This window comes from Brienomyrus brachyistius, chromosome 22, assembly GCF_023856365.1.
Source record: "Brienomyrus brachyistius isolate T26 chromosome 22, BBRACH_0.4, whole genome shotgun sequence".
NCBI lineage: Eukaryota > Metazoa > Chordata > Actinopteri > Osteoglossiformes > Mormyridae > Brienomyrus > Brienomyrus brachyistius.
The window spans coordinates 2,545,926-2,565,015 of NC_064554.1; the positions used below are offsets into that span (position 1 = coordinate 2,545,926).

Consider the following 19,090-nt stretch of genomic DNA (forward strand, 5'->3'; position numbering starts at 1 on the left):
TTACATAATGTGCATTGTTGTGGTAGGGATACGGCCGAATTACTCAGAACAGATGTTTCTAAACTTGAACTCAGTAAAATGAGAAAGGGTTACCAGAGAAATTCTGTAAATTCATTATATCTAAAGTTTATTTTTTATTTTAATAAAACATTTCAATATAACAAACACAACTGAGCAATAATTAACACACTGTGACAATGTGTTGATTCAACTTTTTCAAGCACTAAAATATATATTACCCTTAAACTCATTTAACTTAATTATATCAGTTCTATTTTAATTTTCACTCACTTTTATTGTAGTAACAACAATAAATAATTTCATTGTAACTGGTTAAAGGAAAACGAAGGTCGTGCAGCTGTGAGGGTAGTATTGTAACAACCAATCAAGGGAACATAATTTTTCATGCAACATGCTGCCATCCAGCGGTAACGTTTGGAGTATACTATTTTGAGTGAAAAAATCCGAATCAAATTGCATTATTCATGTCTTGCCGCAAGATGGCATCACGCCTATTGAAAAGCTACTATCCCACATGTGGATACTCTTTATGTGGCATCGCTAAATGTACATTTTTGACCTTTTGTTTAAAGTCGTCCTGTTCATGTTTAACTTAATCAGTTTTCAGAACTGTCTGCGAAATAATCTTGACCTTTTATGAATGGAAGGACACAAAGAACTATTACTATAATCAGGATGAGGTTCGGACATGACTCTAAGGAAGTAATGTGCTCATTTAACCTTAAACAGAAATAATTTTTGTTTCTCTCTGATAAAAGGTGCCTGTCATGGGAACTCTGGTGATCCCGTGTTAGTATCATGACGCCCGTCCTTCTGGTGCCAAACGTTTTTGCCAGTTCGTCTCCAACCGCTCCAAGCTGCTCAAAGCATGAAGTCATGTGACTGCGGGGGGGGCGGATCCGGCACCGGGGCCCCGAGGGATGGGAGGTGTTCGGCAGCCTTTGCTCTTTCCTCCAGAAACCTGTCGAACTCTGAAAGCCAAGAAGATGGCAGCACCTTAAAAATGTGTGAGAGACGTGGGTGAAACACACAGCGCATAATGACAGCAGAAATACAGGCTATGGGGACGTCGACACCACCCACGTACTTTCATGGAGGATAATGATTAAAACTGCTGAAAAACAACAACAACTTACCCTCGCTGGTCACGCCCTCGCCCTCAGTCAACTCGCCCTCCTGAAGGACAAAACGTTACATTATCAGGATCAGCTTATGGCTACGATTTGGCAAATTTATAGAACACGACCCACTAGCATCCCTTCAAGGTACAGAAGAAGTGGGCAGCACTGGCAGAGAAGCCAGGAAAGACAGATAATCCACATAAACACGGGGACCAGAGGGAGGGACTGAATGTTGAGAAACGTACAATGTACGTCAGTCATAGGCTAATGAAGGGAGTTTAACTGGTTAAAATTTCAGCAGCTAGATCCCTAAGGGCACAGCCTATTTTCCTGTGACCTTGGCAACAGTAAAAAAATAGTAAAAGGACAGTGTCATAAGTGAAACTATTCAGAAGCAAATAACAAAAGTTCAACTTCAACTACAGTGAGAAGTCTCACCATATCAACATCCAGCCATTTCTCAATGTCCTCCATTGCGTCTGTCTGACTCACTGGAATCTGGGAGGTGGGGGGGACAGGACAAAGGCACCATTATTTTTCCTTCTACATTCAATCCCAGTGCTACTGCAAAACCCCAGCATTGTTATTTATTATTTACCAGTTAATTAGCCCTGGTTTACTACTGCAAAAATCTGCACACAGAAACAAAGCAGAACAGACCCACTTATGCTTCATCCCTCTTATCTTTGAGCGGCACCCACCATTCCCTTTGCCACCATCCAATCAAAATTAGGGGAGGAGCCAAGGATGGCAGATTCCACGTTGACGTCCTTCTGACAGACAGACAGACAGACAGTTTATTAACATTCTGCCTGGAGTCATGTGACACATCACACTGAAAGAGAAGTACAGACCAACACACAGATAGATACTCCATGTAAATCATAAGAAGGTGCATAAATCAACATACACAACATAACACCAGAATCTGTTTGTATAATTTGACTGGATAATAACTATCAATAATTCAGCTCACTATATTATTATGTTATATTAATAAAACAAGCATCTGTTGGGCTACACACCTCTCCATTGTTCTGTAGTCTGGTCTCTGGAGCCTCAGTCAGTAACTTTTCTACCCTCGGGATGTCACGTTTCTCACTGCAACATACGCAAGCCTGTGAGCCTAAGTGGCTGTGAACCCCTGGGCCTAGTGTCTGTGGAGGTTGGGGTGAGTCCCTTCTGCAACGTGTCTGATTAGGTCACCGCCTGCCTAGGAGTTTGACATGACCGCCTCTAATTGGTGTCACTAATATAGCAGGATGACTTCATTGTGCAGTTCAAAGTTCAATCATTAGTCTACTGCAGTGTTTCCCAACCTAGTCCTGGGGGACCCACAGATGGTCCACGTTTTTGCTCCCTCCCAGCTCCCTGCCAGACAGTCCACATTTCTGCTCCCTGCCAGAAGCTGGTAGGGAGCAAAAACATGGACTGTCTGCGGGCCCCTGAGGACTGGATTGGGAACCACTGCTCTACTGGCAAGATCGCCCGGCCACAACACCTCCTACCTGAGCTGAGAGTTATGATTGCCCTGAGCAGACAGGGAAAGGTCATCTTCTCTGGTATCTTTCAGAGGGTGGAACAAAGAGAAACACATTAATATACATGTCTGGAGCATGCATGCAGGCCGACATCAGCAGATGATCACCACTTACTGAGGCCAGCCAACAGACTGGGGAGCATGCTCACAGTAGATTGGCTGGCGGGCTGGTGGGCGGGAGCAATAGGAGCAGCTGATTTGTTGAAAGCGCAGGGGGTGGTACTGAGCTCAAAAAGATTGCCATAGGTAGTATCAGAGGCCTGGGAATAATATGGCAAAAAGTGTGAAATAAAGAAATTTATACATACAGTGAAAAAAGAAAGAGACAACAATGCAGCCTCACCTGCTCTGTAGTATTCTGTCCATTGCAGTGTTTCATAAACCTGACAGGAGGCAAAATGCATAGGAGAGGGTGCATGTTACACATGCACTATATTTTCAAGACTCTTGGCCACATGGTAAGTCCAGAGAAGATAAAAACGCAGCGAGCACCTGTTGTAGGAGACAAAGGTGGCGTTGAGCTCGTCGTTGGCCTTCAGGAGCTCCTCCATCAGGCTCTCCTCGCTGACCACTGGGATGAGCTGCACCACCCGATCCTGCATGCGCTTACACACCGAGTACAACTGCTACTGGCGGACAGAGAGAGGAGAGCAGACAGGAGGATTTGTGCCAGTCGGGGGCATGGGATTCCCCCCCAGCGAGCAGGCGGATCTGGCGGCGTCGGACCTGAAGCAGTTCCATGTCTGCTGGCCGGGCCCGATCTGGCTCCAGCTGGCTCATCAGCGCCGACATCAGCGTCAGGTTTCCCCGGACCGTGTCCAGCTCAACTCTCAGCTTCTCCACCTGAGATCCAGAATCTACATTCTTAACGCATCTCAGTCATGTGTGCACTGGTGGTGTGCACCATTTCAACCGGGGGGGTCCAGACTGGGGCCATTTCTTCTATTAGGGGGGCCAGATCCATTTGAACTTAATGTCCTCCATGTGTTACTTACACTAGACTGCCAGCATGAAGAAGCAAAAGACCATTTTGAAAACCGATAAGTTATTTATGCAATGCTCTGCAGTCACATTTTACAGTTTTTACCAATATCTAACAGTCTGATTTCTTGTTCAGACTGACTTGTTAACACAAGCTTGATTTTTTTTTCTGTTGTTAACTTTATGTTTTACCAACTGAAGTTACTCGACCACCTGATGTACCTGCATTAAGAGTCTGTTACGAAAACGTGCTTACGATTGTGTTTCGCCTTGGCACAAAATTTTAGCCCACATATATAAATGTAAAGGTAAGTGTAAATAATCACAACAACAACAACAAAAATAATAATAATATTAGGGGGCGGCATGGTGGTGCAGTGGTTAGCACTGTTGCCTCACACCTCTGGGACCCGGGTTCAAGTCTCCGCCTGGGTTACATGTGTGCGGAGTTTGCATGTTCTCCCCTTGTCGTCTTGGGGTTTCCCCCGGGTACTCCGGTTTCCCATGCCCATAATTTCCAGGATAGGCTCCGGACCCCCCGCGACTCAGAAGGATAAGTGGTTTGTAAAATGGATGGATGGATATTAATAATACATTATCAAACCCAAGTATCATATGTATTTAGGGGGGCACTGGTCACCCTTGTCCCCCAGAACTGCCCCTGCATGTATGGCAGCTGATCAATGTCCAATGACTTTGATTATTAATGTATAATCGTTATCGATTATTAACGATTATAATCGTTTCTAGCATTTTGTTTTCAAGTATATCACATGGTTCACCATGCAGAAAAGATCACTGATAGATATGAAAATAAACATACTCCAGAAAAAAGAAAACATCTAGTTCTGCTCTAGGTCTAAAATAGCTACACCTCTCGCCGTATGAGGTCACATGTTTGGGTAATAAGGAAAAAGTTACCTCGCTGTTCGGGGGTGAAATCGCATCCTGGACTGACACAGGGGCAGAGGGGGTGTCAGAGGCCACAGCGGGTGGGGAGACGAGAGCTGAGCTGCATGGGAGACTCTGAGGGCAGGCGAATGAGACAGGTCTGCACGGGGTAACGAGGGAGGGGTGTGTGATGCTGCATCAGTCATGGGGGGTGCAGCACCTACCCTTCTCGGGGTGTGGATCAGGGAGAGGCCATCCAGCTCAGTGCCGGGGAACTCCACGCCTCTCCTCCTCAGGTCCTCGTACACGGAGACGACGCCCGTCAGAGACGGCGAGCTGCGGAAGGCGTCAGCCCACGCCTAAACGGCAAACATTAATCAAACCGGTCGCTGGGACACCAGCCAGCAGGACTGGTACTTAGGAGATACAGAGGATCAGGCTGCCGCGTGTAACACAAACAGCACCCAGATTTGTTTCGAAGCACACGGGGGAAGGGGGTATTATGCCACTGAACCATCACACAAACACAAAAATACACCACGTAGTGTCCAAACGTGTAAACGCTTCACAGGCTCTACACACCTGTATGAGGCTCAGCACCCTGTCCTGTACCACCATGGGCGGGTTGTTCCGGGGCAAAATGGCTCGGACCAGAACGCCATCCACAAACTCCCGCGTGGACACCAGCACGTGAAACCTGTGTCCGCAGTTCTTCACACATGTCTCCAGCACCTGAGGAAACAGGATTCAGTTAAACACCAACCATATGCGTTGATCTTCACACACCAACGCTGCACGAACTGGCTACAGTTCCAGTCATCTTACAGAATCTGGCAACCCTGAATCCTCTGCCATTGCCATACCGTGGGCATTTACTGAGCCTGCTAGGGCTCTTAGCAGTGCTAAGCAGTGTCCAGAGGGTTGAGGTGTACAGTACAGCCACACACATGATGTCAGTTTAGTTGTTACTAAAGCTGCAGTCAAAACTGCTGAGTGAAAAATACCGCAATGGAAGAGAGTTTGAAATGGCAAGAAAGAAAGAATGAGACACAACCGGATGGACTCACTGTTAGCGCCAGCATGACCTCTCTAAAATTCTTGTTTCCCACAATCCTCTTCTTTATTGCCCTGACTGCATCTTTTGGACTAAAAATCACGAAATGATTATTAACAACTAAAGTTACTGGGAAGACTAAATAGATGAGAAAACTTGCTTATGAAAATAATCATTTGTTAATCCATGAACCCCCCCAAGGTCTAATACAGGACTAAATTGATTTAATTAGTGAGATATCGAGACCAAACAATTTGGTATAATTGAAATTTTCAAGAATGCTAATGACTTATTGTTAATAATCTAATGGTTAAAAAACAGAATTGCCTATGGAGCCCCAAAAGTCAGTATGGACCCTAGTTATTTATAAATGAATAAGTGCATTAGATGGAAAAATGCCCTGCTTATTTGGATAAAGGCAACTTCTGTTTAAAGCAAAAACAAACCCCCTACCCGTCCTCCGTGTCATTGATGATGTCACAGATCTCCATATTCAAGCCCCAGTCCTCTGACAGGAGAGCAGCACTTGTGGCATGTTCTAGAAAAACCAACACTTGTCAAGTGAGGTCAAGCAGTCTTTATTGTCATACCATCCATATACAGGTACACAGAGGCATGGAATAACATTCCCCCAGGAATATCGTGCATTGTGAGTTAGCTTTGGACTGCAGTAGGTCCACAGCTAATCCTAAGAAGTATAAGGTACAAATGTACACACAAAGGGCTATTCATAGATGCCAATCAGAGGTGGAAATTTCCAGTCCAGAGAGTAAAAATTCAGACCAAGATTTTGTTCCAACCAACTAGTTCAGTATTAAGAGTCACAGTCACAGAGAATTCAGCTGGTTTGTTGGAACAAAATCATGGTCTGGATTTTTACTTTCTGTACCTGAACTTTCCACCTCGTTACCCACCTACTCAAAACCAGTTTAAATACAAGACCACAATACAAGCCTAAAGTTATTCGACTGAACGTTAACGAGTTTTTGATACTTTAGCATCAGTCCCATTAGATATGGCATGGCACTTCTGCTTTAATAAATCTGCCTTTGTTTGTTAGTGCATAATTCGTCAGCCCCTTTGTAGCATCCTTATTTTTTCATAGTATCTGCAGACGATAATACTGAAAGAAAGCGATCAAATTATATGCAAATTATATGTCTGCCTCTTATCACATTAAATGGTAATGCGCGTTATAATCAGTCTGTCTGCATTATCATTTATCTCCTACAATTAATTTTTGCTCAATGTACATGACGCTGGAATACAAAAATTGACGTGATAAAACTTTCAGGTCCGTCAAAATTAATTTATTGGCTTTTCTCATAATGAATAAGCAAATTTCTGTATAGAAGAAATCCATGGCGAAAGAAAGTCATCAGAGGCGACTAAACTCGTTAAGTATTCATAGCTTATAAGAAAGACCTATTCTTTCTAAATAGCATTAACGTTATAAAACGAGGTCAGGCTTTCGCGAGTTTCCTTAAACCACGCCCACTCAGTAATTTCTATACATCATTTGCTAATACGGACGTCAAATCATCCAATCCAGCCAATCGGATAACGAATTCATTCAGCGCGTCACCACCCACGAATGAGGTCTGTACATTCAATATTCACTACCTGTAGCCAGCCGGCTTTGTTACTAAATTCAACCCCGAAAACTTACATAATTGATTTTTCATCGAATTTCACTTAAGCTCATCAGTCAATATTTATGTACAATAATTAATGCTGGAATAGAAGATAATATTATGAGATCAATACACAGCAAGCAGAAATCGCAATGCAATCAGACAAACGCAGCGTTATTCTGCTAATGTTACCTATTCGCTGTCCGACTGGAGTAGTAAATGGACTCCCTATCAAGAAATCCATCTTCTTGCGATAGTCTCCCCTGTTCTTGTCCTTCTTTTATAAAGTTCCTGCAGGTTCGGCCACGGACGCGCGCACTTGGCGAGCAGCGAACGCGCAGCCGAGTGAAAAGCAGGGACGGGGACAGGGTGGAGAGTGACGTTACGTCAGAAATAATCATTGGAAATAAATATGCCCACAAAGCCGATTCGACAAAACAACAATACTGGAAAACGAATCTGGCATCCTGCAAGTTCTCACACAATTGAAGCTGTTCTGCGAAGGAATGCCTGGATTTTGGGGTTAATTACCGCAAACATTACAAACACAACCAATTCACAATGCCTTTGACAGCCCAGTCCCCAGTTCTAGGAGGTATGTACGTTTTTCTGCGACACATGACGCCTCCACCCTCGGTAAAATAATGAAAAGGATTGTACTGGAGTCATTAAATACAAAAAGATGCCAATTTCACACAATTCAAAATAAGAACAATCTGCACAACCTTTAATTGCCAGTATGTTTTTTTTACACAGTGTTGCATTTCATGACTTCGCAGCTGACTGTTCCAGGATAGAAAAGTTATTTTGATTACTGCTGTACAATATAAATAATTAGAAACAGGAGACATTGTTACCTCAGAAAGTGTGTTAGTTTGTGCAACTAAAGAAACATTGGTATTGGTAGCTTTGAAAACTACCTGAGACAAATTCCAGTGATGTTCAGCAACTTCTGTTGCAATCAACTGCAAACTTTCAAAGGAACATTTAGACTTAAAATAAACTAAACTCATCATAGAGTTTCTGAGCGAAACACCGAGGAACAGAAGACAGGGGTGAGATATGTAATATGTACAAGTTCTTCAAAATGTTTATTTCTGCATCTCTAGCGCCCTCTGCCTGCCGCCTTGCCCTTCCCGGATCCTTTCCCTCCTTTAACCTTCTTCCTCACTCCGCTCGACTGTTCTGTGTCGTCCCCCTCTCCCTCCCCTCCTCTGGGTCGCTTCCGCTGTTCCCCTTGTTCTTTCATTTCCTGGGGGAGAATAACAGCACATGGTGATTGTCAGATACGTGCCAAGGAAGCTCTGATTTGAGGAAGTCAAATGGGTCTATCAAGATTAGATGTAAGAGGAAGACCCATTACGGGAGATACACTCAGACTATCCACTGTTCAGAAATGAGATAATGTTGACACATCCAAATAAGCGTAACCACTTGGGACCTACCATTCTAGCAAAGCGCTGCGCCTCACTCACTCGCTCCACCAGCATCATCACTTCCTCTTCCTGTGTGGGGAAGGCGGGCAGTTTCTTCCCTATCAGGCTTTCGATTCGCTGGAACAGCTCGACGTCATACCTGTGGAGTATGAGTAACCCAATGCTGTTAGGGACCATTGCAGGGGGTCTAAGTAAGAGTGGAAATCAGTGGCGGGTGGTGATTCGCAAAATGAGGGCAGCATAGTGTGGGCAGTATAACCAAAAAAGGGTTTATCTTTTGTATTTTAGCCAATCAGCTACTTATATGTAAATTCAGCTCTTTTCTACTTGCAAGAAATGATCGATTATCCTGTTATACCAGCATGGCTCCTTGAATGGCGATTTGACCATTCTGAACATACACACAGCTTTATTAGCAAGCCAACTACAAAATTAGCCTACTAAAAAAAAATGAAACAAACTTGGAAATGAATGTTAACTTTATTTACAATATTTATAAATGCCAATGGCGAAAAATGACACATGAGCCGATAACCTGTGACTCTGGGTTGCAACGAAATGCTTCTGTACCCCTGCATGCGACAGAATTAATGAATACTGCAAGTCGACACCTCCCACCGCATGTGAAACCGGTCAGTCAGTTGTGAACATTATTGCTGTTGGTTCTTCATCCTGTCATGTGCAGAGAAACCTGGCATGCAGGCAGGACTAAAACATCTGACTGCAAGTCTATCTGTCCAATTAATGCTGCAAAAGCAGTAATTATGTATGAAGCTTTCAGACTCCCAGTGAAGCATGGCGTATGGGCGGGCTCCATAATCACGTCATGGAATAATATTAACCAATAAACTTTTGTCTATTGACCATGTTTCAAAATCAAAAATAAACAAGCAACTCCTGTGAAATGATCAGTGCTGTAGTTCAATTAGTGAGATACATTTCATTTTTAAGATCAAAGAAGATCAATTTACATTGACTAATTAAATCCTTTTGGCAATTTTAAGGGGGACGCCAAGCTTCCCACGTAGTCTTTGAGCAATTGTTTGTGGTGGAAACAACTGCAAAAAATACCAGGTGATGGAGGAATGAAGAGCCAAGTACGGCCTGCAGGGGGCGACAGAAGCACCTTGAAACATGTGAGTGAAGGTAGGCACTTACTGTGTGACGAAAGTGATGGACTTCCCAGAACGGCCTGCCCTCGCCGTGCGGCCTACTCTGTGGATATAATCCTGTAAAGTGCGTTAAAGTGGTAAACAGTAAATGGGGTAAACAAAAAAAATACAAGTGGTCAAACAAAATAAACTGGAGTACAGCACTGCTGGTGTGTACACATGGTGTACACAGGTATACTGATGTCCCTGACTGAGGGCACAGGGACAGCGGGGAGGGAGGGACGGCCAGGCACCTTGGAGTGGGTGGGGATGTCGTAGTTGATGACACAGTCAACGTGCGGAATGTCGAGGCCCCTGGATGCCACGTCTGTGGCCAGCAGGACAGAGCGAGACTTGGACTTGAACTTGTTCAGGGCCCCAAGCCGCTTGTTCTGAAAGACGATCACAGTCTCAATGTCATCACCAAACGTGCCTCGAAAACATCCATTTACAGGACATCAGCTCGCAGCGCCGAATTTGATGTGTCCCGTGGTCAACAAGGAAGGGGCTTGTGTTTCACTTCTTTAACGAATCGCAGTCTTCATTGTATGACATCACCACATTCATTAAAACCAGTGTTTTCTGTTAAGCGGCAAGGTGCACAGATTCCTAAAGTACCTGTTTCATTTGTATACACAAAAAGACATACGTCTTTTATTAAGGGTCATAGATAAATAGACAAAACACAGTAATATGCTCACCTGCAAAGGCTGCATGGACCAATGTAAGGGTGCGTCTATTTCATGATAATAGTAATTAGAATAACAATAAAAAGCCTTGAATCAGCGACCTTGTGATCACAGGCAGAGAGGCTTAGCCTGCTAAGCCACACCCCCCCCCCAGCTCAACGGCTAGAAGCCTTGAGAGTGAAAAAGAGAAAAAACAGACCAAAATGGTGAGGAAGACGTTGATTGATTAAAGATGTGACACGCAGGCCTGCCCCTTGTTGACCCAGGGACACATTGAGCAAAATCAGGATGCCCTTAGTCTGTAGTCACTAATAAAATGCTACAGATCCATAACCTGTCAACAGCTCGGTACATTTACGTGCTCATAGATCTCGTCCACCATTTTTCAGGTCCCTGAGGTGTCCATGTGTAACCATAGGAACCACAGAAGAATTTCAGAAGCAGGTGTTTAATATGCAGTGATGGAGCAGGGAGTTTTACACAGGTAGGACACGGTACTGTCTATCTCCACTTCATTCACCTGGCTCATCTGTCCATGCAGGGGAATGGCGGTGATGCCCAGGTTCCGCAGCATGAGTGCCACCCGCTGGGCGTTATTGCAGGTGCTGCAGAAGATCATGAAGGAGTTTCCTGCCAGCTCGTTTAAAATGGACACCAGGTAACAGTCCTGGTTACAAATGGAGAGAGAGAGATATTGGGGCCTGTGCAGTCAAATATATAAGCAAAGAGAGAAGGAGGACATTACAGACATGGGCTGAGTCACTAGGAGAGATACAAAATAAGCAACAAAATAAGCACAAGATCAAGTCAACTGGAGGAACAGAGGCTGAGGGTGAAATCTGGCCTATGGCATTGAACTTGGAGGCCAAGGTAAAGAACAGGGGACAGAGAAAGAGAGAGAGAGAAGACCCCGTGCAGTGGTCCACCTTGTACTTGGATGGTATGAAGATGTAATACTGTTGCAGCTTGTCCACTGTGGTGTACTTGGTTGACACAGCACACTTGACTGGGTCCTTCAGGGCTGCTCTCTGTAACTTCTGAACCTATGGTAAGGAATATTAAGCCATATTTAAGGACAATCCAGAGATCAAAGAGTTACAAAGATCAAGGGAGAAAGAACTTTGAGAGGCTGCAGAACAGAAAACACAACAGGCGACCATGAGAGAGGTACCTTCTTAGTCATTGTGGCGGAGAAGAGGAATGTACGTCTTTCCCTGGGAATCACCTTCAGGATCTTATCCACCTGAGAGCAGAAGGAGACGAGAAGGCCGTGTGTTTATTCTATGAGGGTAGGCACCTCCCCACGTGAACCTCATCGGGGTATGCAGTGGGCAGACCTCTGTCTCAAAGTCCATGTTGAGGATCCTGTCTGCCTCGTCCATCACCAGGAATTTCAAAGCACGCAGCGTGAAGCCTTTCGTGTTCTCCAGGTGGTCTATCAGCCGGCCAGGAGTGGCTAAATGATGCAGGATAAATGGATTTAGGAATGACCACAACACTGGCTACAGAAAACGCCACCCATTGTTTGCGAAAGGGCACTTGTGGGAACGCATTTTGTAATAACGCCACAATATGTGATGACAACAGAATGTAACAAACTGAATAATAACAATAACAATGATGACGACAGTAGGGTAATGTTGCAATATAAAATTATAATGTAGTTTATAAACTCATTGCATTTCATCGAGTCATTACACAACGTGCTGTTACAGCACTGCTGGGGAGTTAAGAGAACCTACTGATTATGCCCAGTGTAACAAAAGAAAACCAGCGGAACATAAGCCTGACAAACTTCTAAGGACTGTTAAACATCTGCAGAGACCTCAGGGCAACCGAGACATTGTGGAATTTACACATATTTATTTATTCAGTAGTTTTACCTAAAGAAATTTTAACCGTCTATACAGATGTTTATTGCAAAGTAGCAATTCAGGTTTATTATCCCCAATTAAGCAGAGCCTTTTCTGGGACTTGAACTAGCAACCATTGGGTTACAAACCAACTTCCTTTAGCATTATAGGACCTCCTCCAATTTGCACACTTTTTAAAACTGAATTTCTGCACCGGGTATTAGGCGAGGTTACAGAATTAAGAAGCGCATTACTCTATAAACAGAGGCTGCCTTTGACTCACCAATGACAACGTGAGGTTTCTTGGCCAATGAGATCGACTGGGACATCATATCAATTCCGCCAACAATGACAGCTAAAGCAGGAACAAAAGCAGAGCCTGTTAACGTGTGGTTAAATCTGCCCCCTCGCCCCGTCTGCTCCATCCCCCCCAGTATGGAGCCGTCCTTTTGACAGGCGCCCTGGGACACACACCGGTCTTCACGCCGATGCTGGACCCCAAGGCCTCGAACTGCTCGCCGATCTGGAAAGCCAGCTCCCTGGTGGGAGTCAGGACCAGGGAATGGAGCCTCTGGGCCGAAGAGAGAAGTGACTGCAGGATGGGCAGGGCGAAGGCCCCCGTCTTCCCCGAGCCGGTCTCAGCCAAGCCGATGACATCACGTCCTGTAAACGGAGGGCAGGGACGGCGCACATTAAGTACATTAAGTGAGGAGATCAGGCAAAGATTTGAGCGGAAAACTGTAATTTCCGAGTGTCCCTGAAGGCATCGCGACGCAGCAGTACCCTGTGCCTGCTGCTTACTGACACGTCATTGGCTAAAAGCTCTGGCAGGGGCTCGTGTTCCTACATGATCCAAAACACAACAGCGGTATTGAGAACAGCAGAAGTTAAGCAGGTATTTATAACATATTACACTGTATTACCTTCCTAATGAGAGGAGGCCACACACTTACAGTACATAAAAAAATAGCATCACGAAAGCGTTACGCACTGCCTGCTCCACGTCTCGTTAAAATAGTCCTGCTCGTGCTGATACAGATCGTCTTTTAGACAGCGTCTTTGTACGTATGTGTGTTTCAGTGCACATGCTGAATTACAGTGTTTTATTATTTTAGCAAAGCTAGCCCTTGCTTGAAGTCCGTGTGGTCAGTGTATATGTGGAGAACCAGTCATTAGTTTTCCACTGCATGTAAGCAGGCTATGCATGTCATATTAAAGCTTTCAATCAACTTCACTATACTGTAATGTGAGGGTTTAAGTAGCTGCCTAGATTCATTAATTAATCTATTTTAATTTAGTAATAGCTACATGAAATAAAAAGAAAACTTTTGTAAATATCACCAGAGGAATACAGGTCAGTTCTGCTGGTATTGATAAATCTTGCTGTTTACAATTTAGATGCAGTTTTATTTGTTTATTTTTTTTGAGAATTTGTTTTTAGTCTTATCTCTGTTCTGAGCTTTAAATTTACATGTGCACTGCTCTTGTTTGGTCATCGGTGCAATTTTACTTCTTGTTTGGTCACGGTTTAGTCTAGGTTTAGTCGGGGTTAATCCAGTTTGAGTTCATGTTTGGTCCTGGATTAGATTAGGCTTGGTCTTCATGATTGGTGTTTATGATTTTGTAAATGTTTGTTGTGTTTATTCAACAAATATTTACAAACTCATTGTTTATTATGAGTGTGTACGAGAGAAATAGATTTTTTCCCCTTCGTTTGTCATATTTATACGGACTCCCCTGAGAAACCCTGGCTCACCCTTTAAATAAAAGTCTAGCTCCGCAACTGATCATTTACCCACTTATCCAGTTAGATGCTTTAACGAACCCATCGAGGTTTAGATGCTCAAGTTCAAAGTTTTATTTGTCACATACAGAATCATACACTGTATTACTATACAGTGAAGTGCTTTCCCAGCTGGCTTCTGGATGATGTGCAAAGGACATGTGCAATACTGAGGAAAACAAAGGTAGATGATGTTCCTCAGTCTCACCAGGACTTCAGAATATGTTCCATGTCCTTTCAGCTGGACGCAGGATGGACTTCAACAACCCCACCTGCCTCCAGTCCTCACACACTGCAGCCTCCATCCAACTCACCTTCAAGGGCTACAGGTATAGCCTCCACCTGGATCTTTGTGGGATGTTTCCATCCGAGCTGCTCACAGGTTTCACACAGCACATCTGTTACCCCCTAAGAATCACATTAAAAGAAAGTTATCAAAGCAAAGGGCGGCATCTGCTCCGCTCACAGAATGACTGGCAGAGTCATTGCTGAAGGCACACTCATGACTGGATGATAGCTTTCTAAATCCGATCCATTTTGAGGCTTAAACACTGCGCGTCACTTGAAAATACCACTAAACTACAAATATACCGTCTAAACAGGTACGTCGTCTCTACACCGGCATGCCAGCACTTTATATAAAATTAAAAACGAAAAAAAGACAATAAAAACGTTACAGTCATGCGTGTAAGTTTGGAATGTTCCCCTGTGATGCTATCGAGTACATCAGTAGGTTTATGTTGTAGTTCTATAAATGCATAATGTCGCAAATTCTCACAAGATCTTTGAAGGTCTTTGGAGTATCCTTTTCATCTTCACCAGCAAACGCAACTTCAGTCTCATTCAGTGCCGTCGCCTCTGGCCCCACACTACTGTCGCTCTCCTTTCCATCCGCCATGCCTGCGACTCAACGTGTTCGTCGCGCATGTATCTCGCATGCGTGTAACTGCTATGACGTCACGAATCTTTTTCGGCGCTTGCGTGATCCGCGTTCAGTCAAAGAGCTCAACACTGCCATCTGTTGTTGTGGAGCGTGAAGTAAAAAGGTTTTACAACCCCTGTTACACTTTTAAACAAAGGAATTTTCCTTTCTGAGAGAAATTTATAATAAAAATGCACATTTTCGCGTAAAAAATGACAAAACTGTTTTGTCATTAAAGGCTTTAATTATATCACTGAATAATCGATGAATTCCCACTAATTAAGATCATGCTGCATACAGCAGCAGAAATATAATTTACAGACGAATATACATACATTATAAACATATAACAAACATCACAAATGTGATTTTTCCATTTCTCACTGTGTTGGCTGTTTCTTACTGTATAATCCATCTGTCCATTTTCCATGATTGCATATCCAATACAGGGTGACAGTTGCATGGATCCTATCGCAGGAAGCAGCGGTCCTGAGGGGGGCACTCCAGACAGGATGTCAGCCTATCAAATTGCCTTCATTCACACACAAGCTACCACTTCAGCAATTTATAGACAGCAGTCCACCTTAAGCCACACATGTTTGTATTGTGGGAGGAAACAGTAGAATCTGGAGAAAATCCATGCAAACAGAGAGCAAAACCCTTAACTCTGTGGGCATGAAACCACAGTGCTACCAAGAGAGCTACATAAATAATAACATTCTCTTGTTACATAACAAGAAAAATACTGAGTTAAAGTTTGTATGATGTGTAATAAATGGGGCAGTTCTGGCCAAGCTAAACTGCGAGGTGGATACCCCCAATTTAGTCTTCTATGCCATTATCTCAGCATGGAAGTCTGAACCCAAAGAGAAAGCAGCCATGTGAGATTTCAGCTCAGCATCGGCCGTCAGGCTTGACTGACATGTCGAGGATCCTCACACCAGCTTCCAGTGTGATCTTTGTGAAATTCTGATCCCAAGGACTGTGCATTTGCTGTATCTGATCCACGGTATGACTGCATATTATTGCTTTTCAGTTGTGATACTGCAGAATTCCCCGTGTCTCTGCTCCTCTCAGCTCCCCAACCCAAAATGCTGCGAGTGACAGTGACTGCAGCCGAACAGAATGGACACAGCAGACGGTGATTTCCATGTACTTTATTGTTGCTAAACTAAAGAATAATGAAACCATCTACTATAAACTAAACAGAGAGAGACAGCAAAAACACATTAGCAAGAAAACAAAATGCAGATTCTTTTTTCTAAATTGTGATCAATGATAGGTGTATAATTTGGGTTGAGCTTTGGGGGGGGGGTGAGGTCTCTGGCCATTTAAGGGGATCCAGGGGGTTGTATTGGCTGGTTTTCATCATTGGGGGGGGGGGTTACAACCCCACATAATTTACATCTATAGTTGTACCCTTTAACAACCATGATGGTGGTATTTTCATGTGACAAGCTAGATTCTACTATTCCGTACTTCTCTCTCTCTCTCTCTCTCTCTCGCTCTCCTCTCTGTCTCTCTCTCCTCTCTATCTCTCTCTCCTGTCTCCCTCTTAAGTTAATGATTAGTATAGAGTTGAGGGTGTCTGATTTAAATAAGATGGGCACATGATGGATAATAGCTTCCAATCCATTCATACGGTTTTGCTCTAGCAACCTGAAACAGTTGCTGAGATCGGTGTCACATGAAGGTTAAATCTTTGGGGGCATTAAGAACATTGGTTCTCTTTAAATTCAGCACCGAAAAAGTTGCTTCCTGAAAAAGACAGTTACAATCCTGACAAGCTCTTATCCCGGAGACAATAGGCCGGCCGCATCTCTGACTAGTAGGGGATTGGTCCATAGTAAGCCGTGTAAGCAGCCACGATTCCAGTGGTCTCCGCCATGTGCTCACATGCCACGTTCACCTCACAGACCTCCCTCAGGCTGTCATGGAAGGAAAGAGAGGGAAGAGCAAGGGAGGAACCGTCAGCATGTAGAAGAGGGGAGAGAGGAAGAGCGAAGTTAGAGGAGTCTATGCACTGCATACAAAACTACGCCTACTCCTCTGTAAAAATAGATTGTTTGCATTTGAATTTCACTAATGTATGCAAAATAAGGCACTGCATTGCCATATTAGCCTGGAGCTTAATGCTGGGGAAGTGACAGTCTTTCTGTGTGCTGTGCTGCAGAGGTGTGCTGGTTGGGGGGAGGGGGGACAGAGAGCTGAGAGCACCTCTCTAGCTGGGTCAGGGTCAGGGCTGCGGGGGCTGTCCCAGCCCTCTTCTGCCTCATGAGGTTGGAGGCCAGGTCTCTCTTCACAAAAACATCTATAACACATGCACACATATTTGTGACCCATCACCATGAAATGAGTCTTAAGTCGCACTGGTAGAATTACACCCATAAGACTCATTTTTGATGGGTGACATTTATGCAAACATGTGCAACACACATAAGCCCAGGCATATACATAAAACATATTTAGACAAACATTCATGCATACACACAAAACGAATCCCTGCCTTACTGAACAACGTGCACATGCATAAAATGCAGCATGCATGCTTGCATGATTACATACATATGCAGGCTCTATGTATTTACATGCAATGCATATGTTCAAAGACTTGTATGACATGTAAATTACAGATGTAAATACACATAGATGCACAGATAAAAAGCTACCTAGGACTGAACATTGTGACCCCAATACATGCTCACACACACACACACATACATGCACACACACACATGCACACACGGTTGCATGCAGCAGCATGTATGGGGCATGTTGTGAAGTCCTGTCTCCTTACCCCCATTCCTGGGAGAATCAGCGACATTCTCTGAAACAGTGTTTTTGGAGTCTGCAGGGAGGGGGAATTATTACCAAAAAGAGAGAGCAGAGAATTGCAATATTGTTAACTGAGCAAAAAATCTGAATTTTATTAAATGAGTTGCAACATTGTTATTTCTTTCTGTTATGGTCCTTAATGGGACCACATGTGAGGGAACTCAGTCACCAGTACAGGCACTTACACCCAGCATGCTGGCCCTTACCTCCTGTGGACAGACAGACAGACACCAAGGCAAACAGAACGAGTACAGCAAAGGTCTTCATCTTCTCTATCAGGTCGCTCAGCAGGTTCGGAAGTCTGGTCCCAGTCCTGATCCCAACTTGCCCAGGACATCCAGCTTATAAGTTGACCCCCCCACACACACGGCCTGAGAGTGTGATTGGATGAGAATCGTGTGGCACACACACCCTGCACAAATGCACACACAATTATATTCATGTCGTTATAAATGGACAGAGAAGAGTTGAGCTTTGTGCAGAATTTCACTATTTTCCCCAACTGTGCATGCAATTTATTCATATTTGGGTGGCAAATATATACGATTTGTATCAATAATCTATCATATTAGCACTGTGCACTACCAGCATAACAAATGTAACCCTATATCTAAATATTCTGAGAATTTACAGTTTGGTTTAGACATATTCTTAGATTGTTTGCGGTGCTAGTATGACGATTATAACTATTTCACAAAGATAGAGGTCAAATATTTAGCACATTGAAATAAATCACAGTCATCGGGACTAGCAGTCTTGTTTTTCCATGAACATTTCTGGAGATGTCTGACTTGCAGACCCGAGCCCCCTCCCCCATTTTCAGCCCACAAACAAACCGACGGGTATGTGAGGACCGTGGTGCTGAGGATGCAAAAATACAAGAAACCACTAAACCTCATTCTGCTTATCGGCAACTGCTTCCTCTTAACAAGCGATAAAGATCCAATCTGCTTAGACCAAACTGCAGAGCATAAAATCTTGACTGAATTTGTACCATTTTTTTTTCTGAGATTTAATCTTCAATAGAATAGCTACAACATATATCCAACAAGCTTGTCGCAGAAAGCGTGTACCTGTGTTACTCAAAGTACTTAATAAATGTATCATTTCTTCTTACTTCTGTCTTATATCTTTGTTACTAAGTTGATAGGCATTGATTTACATACAGTGTACAGACGC

The 19,090-nt window shown here is 43.8% G+C and overlaps 3 protein-coding genes across 4 annotated transcripts; all 3 read right to left on the minus strand.

The window, feature by feature from the left end:
- Positions 1-110: 110 nt before the first annotated feature.
- Positions 111-7,810, minus strand: LOC125718053 (target of Myb protein 1-like). 2 transcript variants are annotated; one of them, XM_048991539.1, is made up of 16 exons: positions 7,435-7,810; positions 6,062-6,146; positions 5,622-5,700; positions 5,137-5,286; positions 4,779-4,913; positions 4,585-4,689; positions 3,409-3,525; positions 3,175-3,308; positions 3,026-3,065; positions 2,798-2,942; positions 2,651-2,708; positions 2,168-2,243; positions 1,844-1,912; positions 1,581-1,640; positions 1,158-1,197; positions 111-992 (listed from the first exon to the last, which is right to left on the minus strand). In XM_048991539.1, the coding sequence occupies exons 1-16, from the start codon at positions 7,484-7,486 to the stop codon at positions 883-885; spliced, it is 1,455 nt and encodes a 484-aa protein (XP_048847496.1). In that variant the 5' UTR covers positions 7,487-7,810; the 3' UTR covers positions 111-882. The 2 variants fall into 2 exon arrangements, with proteins under 2 accessions (XP_048847496.1, XP_048847495.1); XM_048991538.1 differs by having other exon boundaries at positions 1,844-1,915.
- A 131-nt stretch (positions 7,811-7,941) lies between these two features.
- ddx47 (DEAD (Asp-Glu-Ala-Asp) box polypeptide 47) lies at positions 7,942-15,108 on the minus strand. The gene is made up of 12 exons (XM_048991541.1): positions 14,933-15,108; positions 14,469-14,562; positions 12,846-13,034; positions 12,655-12,726; positions 11,856-11,974; positions 11,690-11,761; positions 11,445-11,561; positions 11,039-11,185; positions 10,084-10,221; positions 9,837-9,907; positions 8,688-8,817; positions 7,942-8,494 (listed from the first exon to the last, which is right to left on the minus strand). The coding sequence occupies exons 1-12, from the start codon at positions 15,050-15,052 to the stop codon at positions 8,348-8,350; spliced, it is 1,416 nt and encodes a 471-aa protein (XP_048847498.1). The 5' UTR covers positions 15,053-15,108; the 3' UTR covers positions 7,942-8,347.
- A 1,109-nt stretch (positions 15,109-16,217) lies between these two features.
- Positions 16,218-18,254, minus strand: LOC125718060 (bone gamma-carboxyglutamate (gla) protein). Its single transcript, XM_048991554.1, has 4 exons — positions 18,118-18,254; positions 17,874-17,924; positions 17,294-17,387; positions 16,218-17,004 (listed from the first exon to the last, which is right to left on the minus strand). Exons 1-4 carry the CDS (start codon positions 18,176-18,178, stop codon positions 16,902-16,904), a joined length of 309 nt encoding a protein of 102 aa, XP_048847511.1. The 5' UTR covers positions 18,179-18,254; the 3' UTR covers positions 16,218-16,901.
- Positions 18,255-19,090: the final 836 nt, after the last annotated feature.

Excerpts from the sequence above, each read along its gene's own strand:
- LOC125718053 (XM_048991538.1), bottom strand. The coding sequence starts at position 7,486 with ATGGATTTCTTGATAGGGAGTCCATTTACTACTCCAGTCGGACAGCGA. Across the intron at positions 5,701-6,061 it reads ATCAATGACACGGAGGACGG|TCCAAAAGATGCAGTCAGGG; the intron begins GTAGGGGGTTTG and ends CGTGATTTTTAG. Across the intron at positions 1,198-1,580 it reads AATGGCTGGATGTTGATATG|GAGGGCGAGTTGACTGAGGG; the intron begins GTGAGACTTCTC and ends TTTGTCCTTCAG.
- ddx47 (XM_048991541.1), bottom strand. The coding sequence starts at position 15,052 with ATGGCGGATGGAAAGGAGAGCGACAGTAGTGTGGGGCCAGAGGCGACG. Across the intron at positions 11,562-11,689 it reads CCGCCACAATGACTAAGAAG|GTTCAGAAGTTACAGAGAGC; the intron begins GTACCTCTCTCA and ends TCCTTACCATAG. Across the intron at positions 9,908-10,083 it reads ACATCCCCACCCACTCCAAG|GATTATATCCACAGAGTAGG; the intron begins GTGCCTGGCCGT and ends CGCACTTTACAG.
- LOC125718060 (XM_048991554.1), bottom strand. The coding sequence starts at position 18,178 with ATGAAGACCTTTGCTGTACTCGTTCTGTTTGCCTTGGTGTCTGTCTGT. Across the intron at positions 17,388-17,873 it reads TGATTCTCCCAGGAATGGGG|ATGTTTTTGTGAAGAGAGAC; the intron begins GTAAGGAGACAG and ends CATGTGTTATAG. Across the intron at positions 17,005-17,293 it reads ACCCTGACCCAGCTAGAGAG|CCTGAGGGAGGTCTGTGAGG; the intron begins GTGCTCTCAGCT and ends CTTCCATGACAG.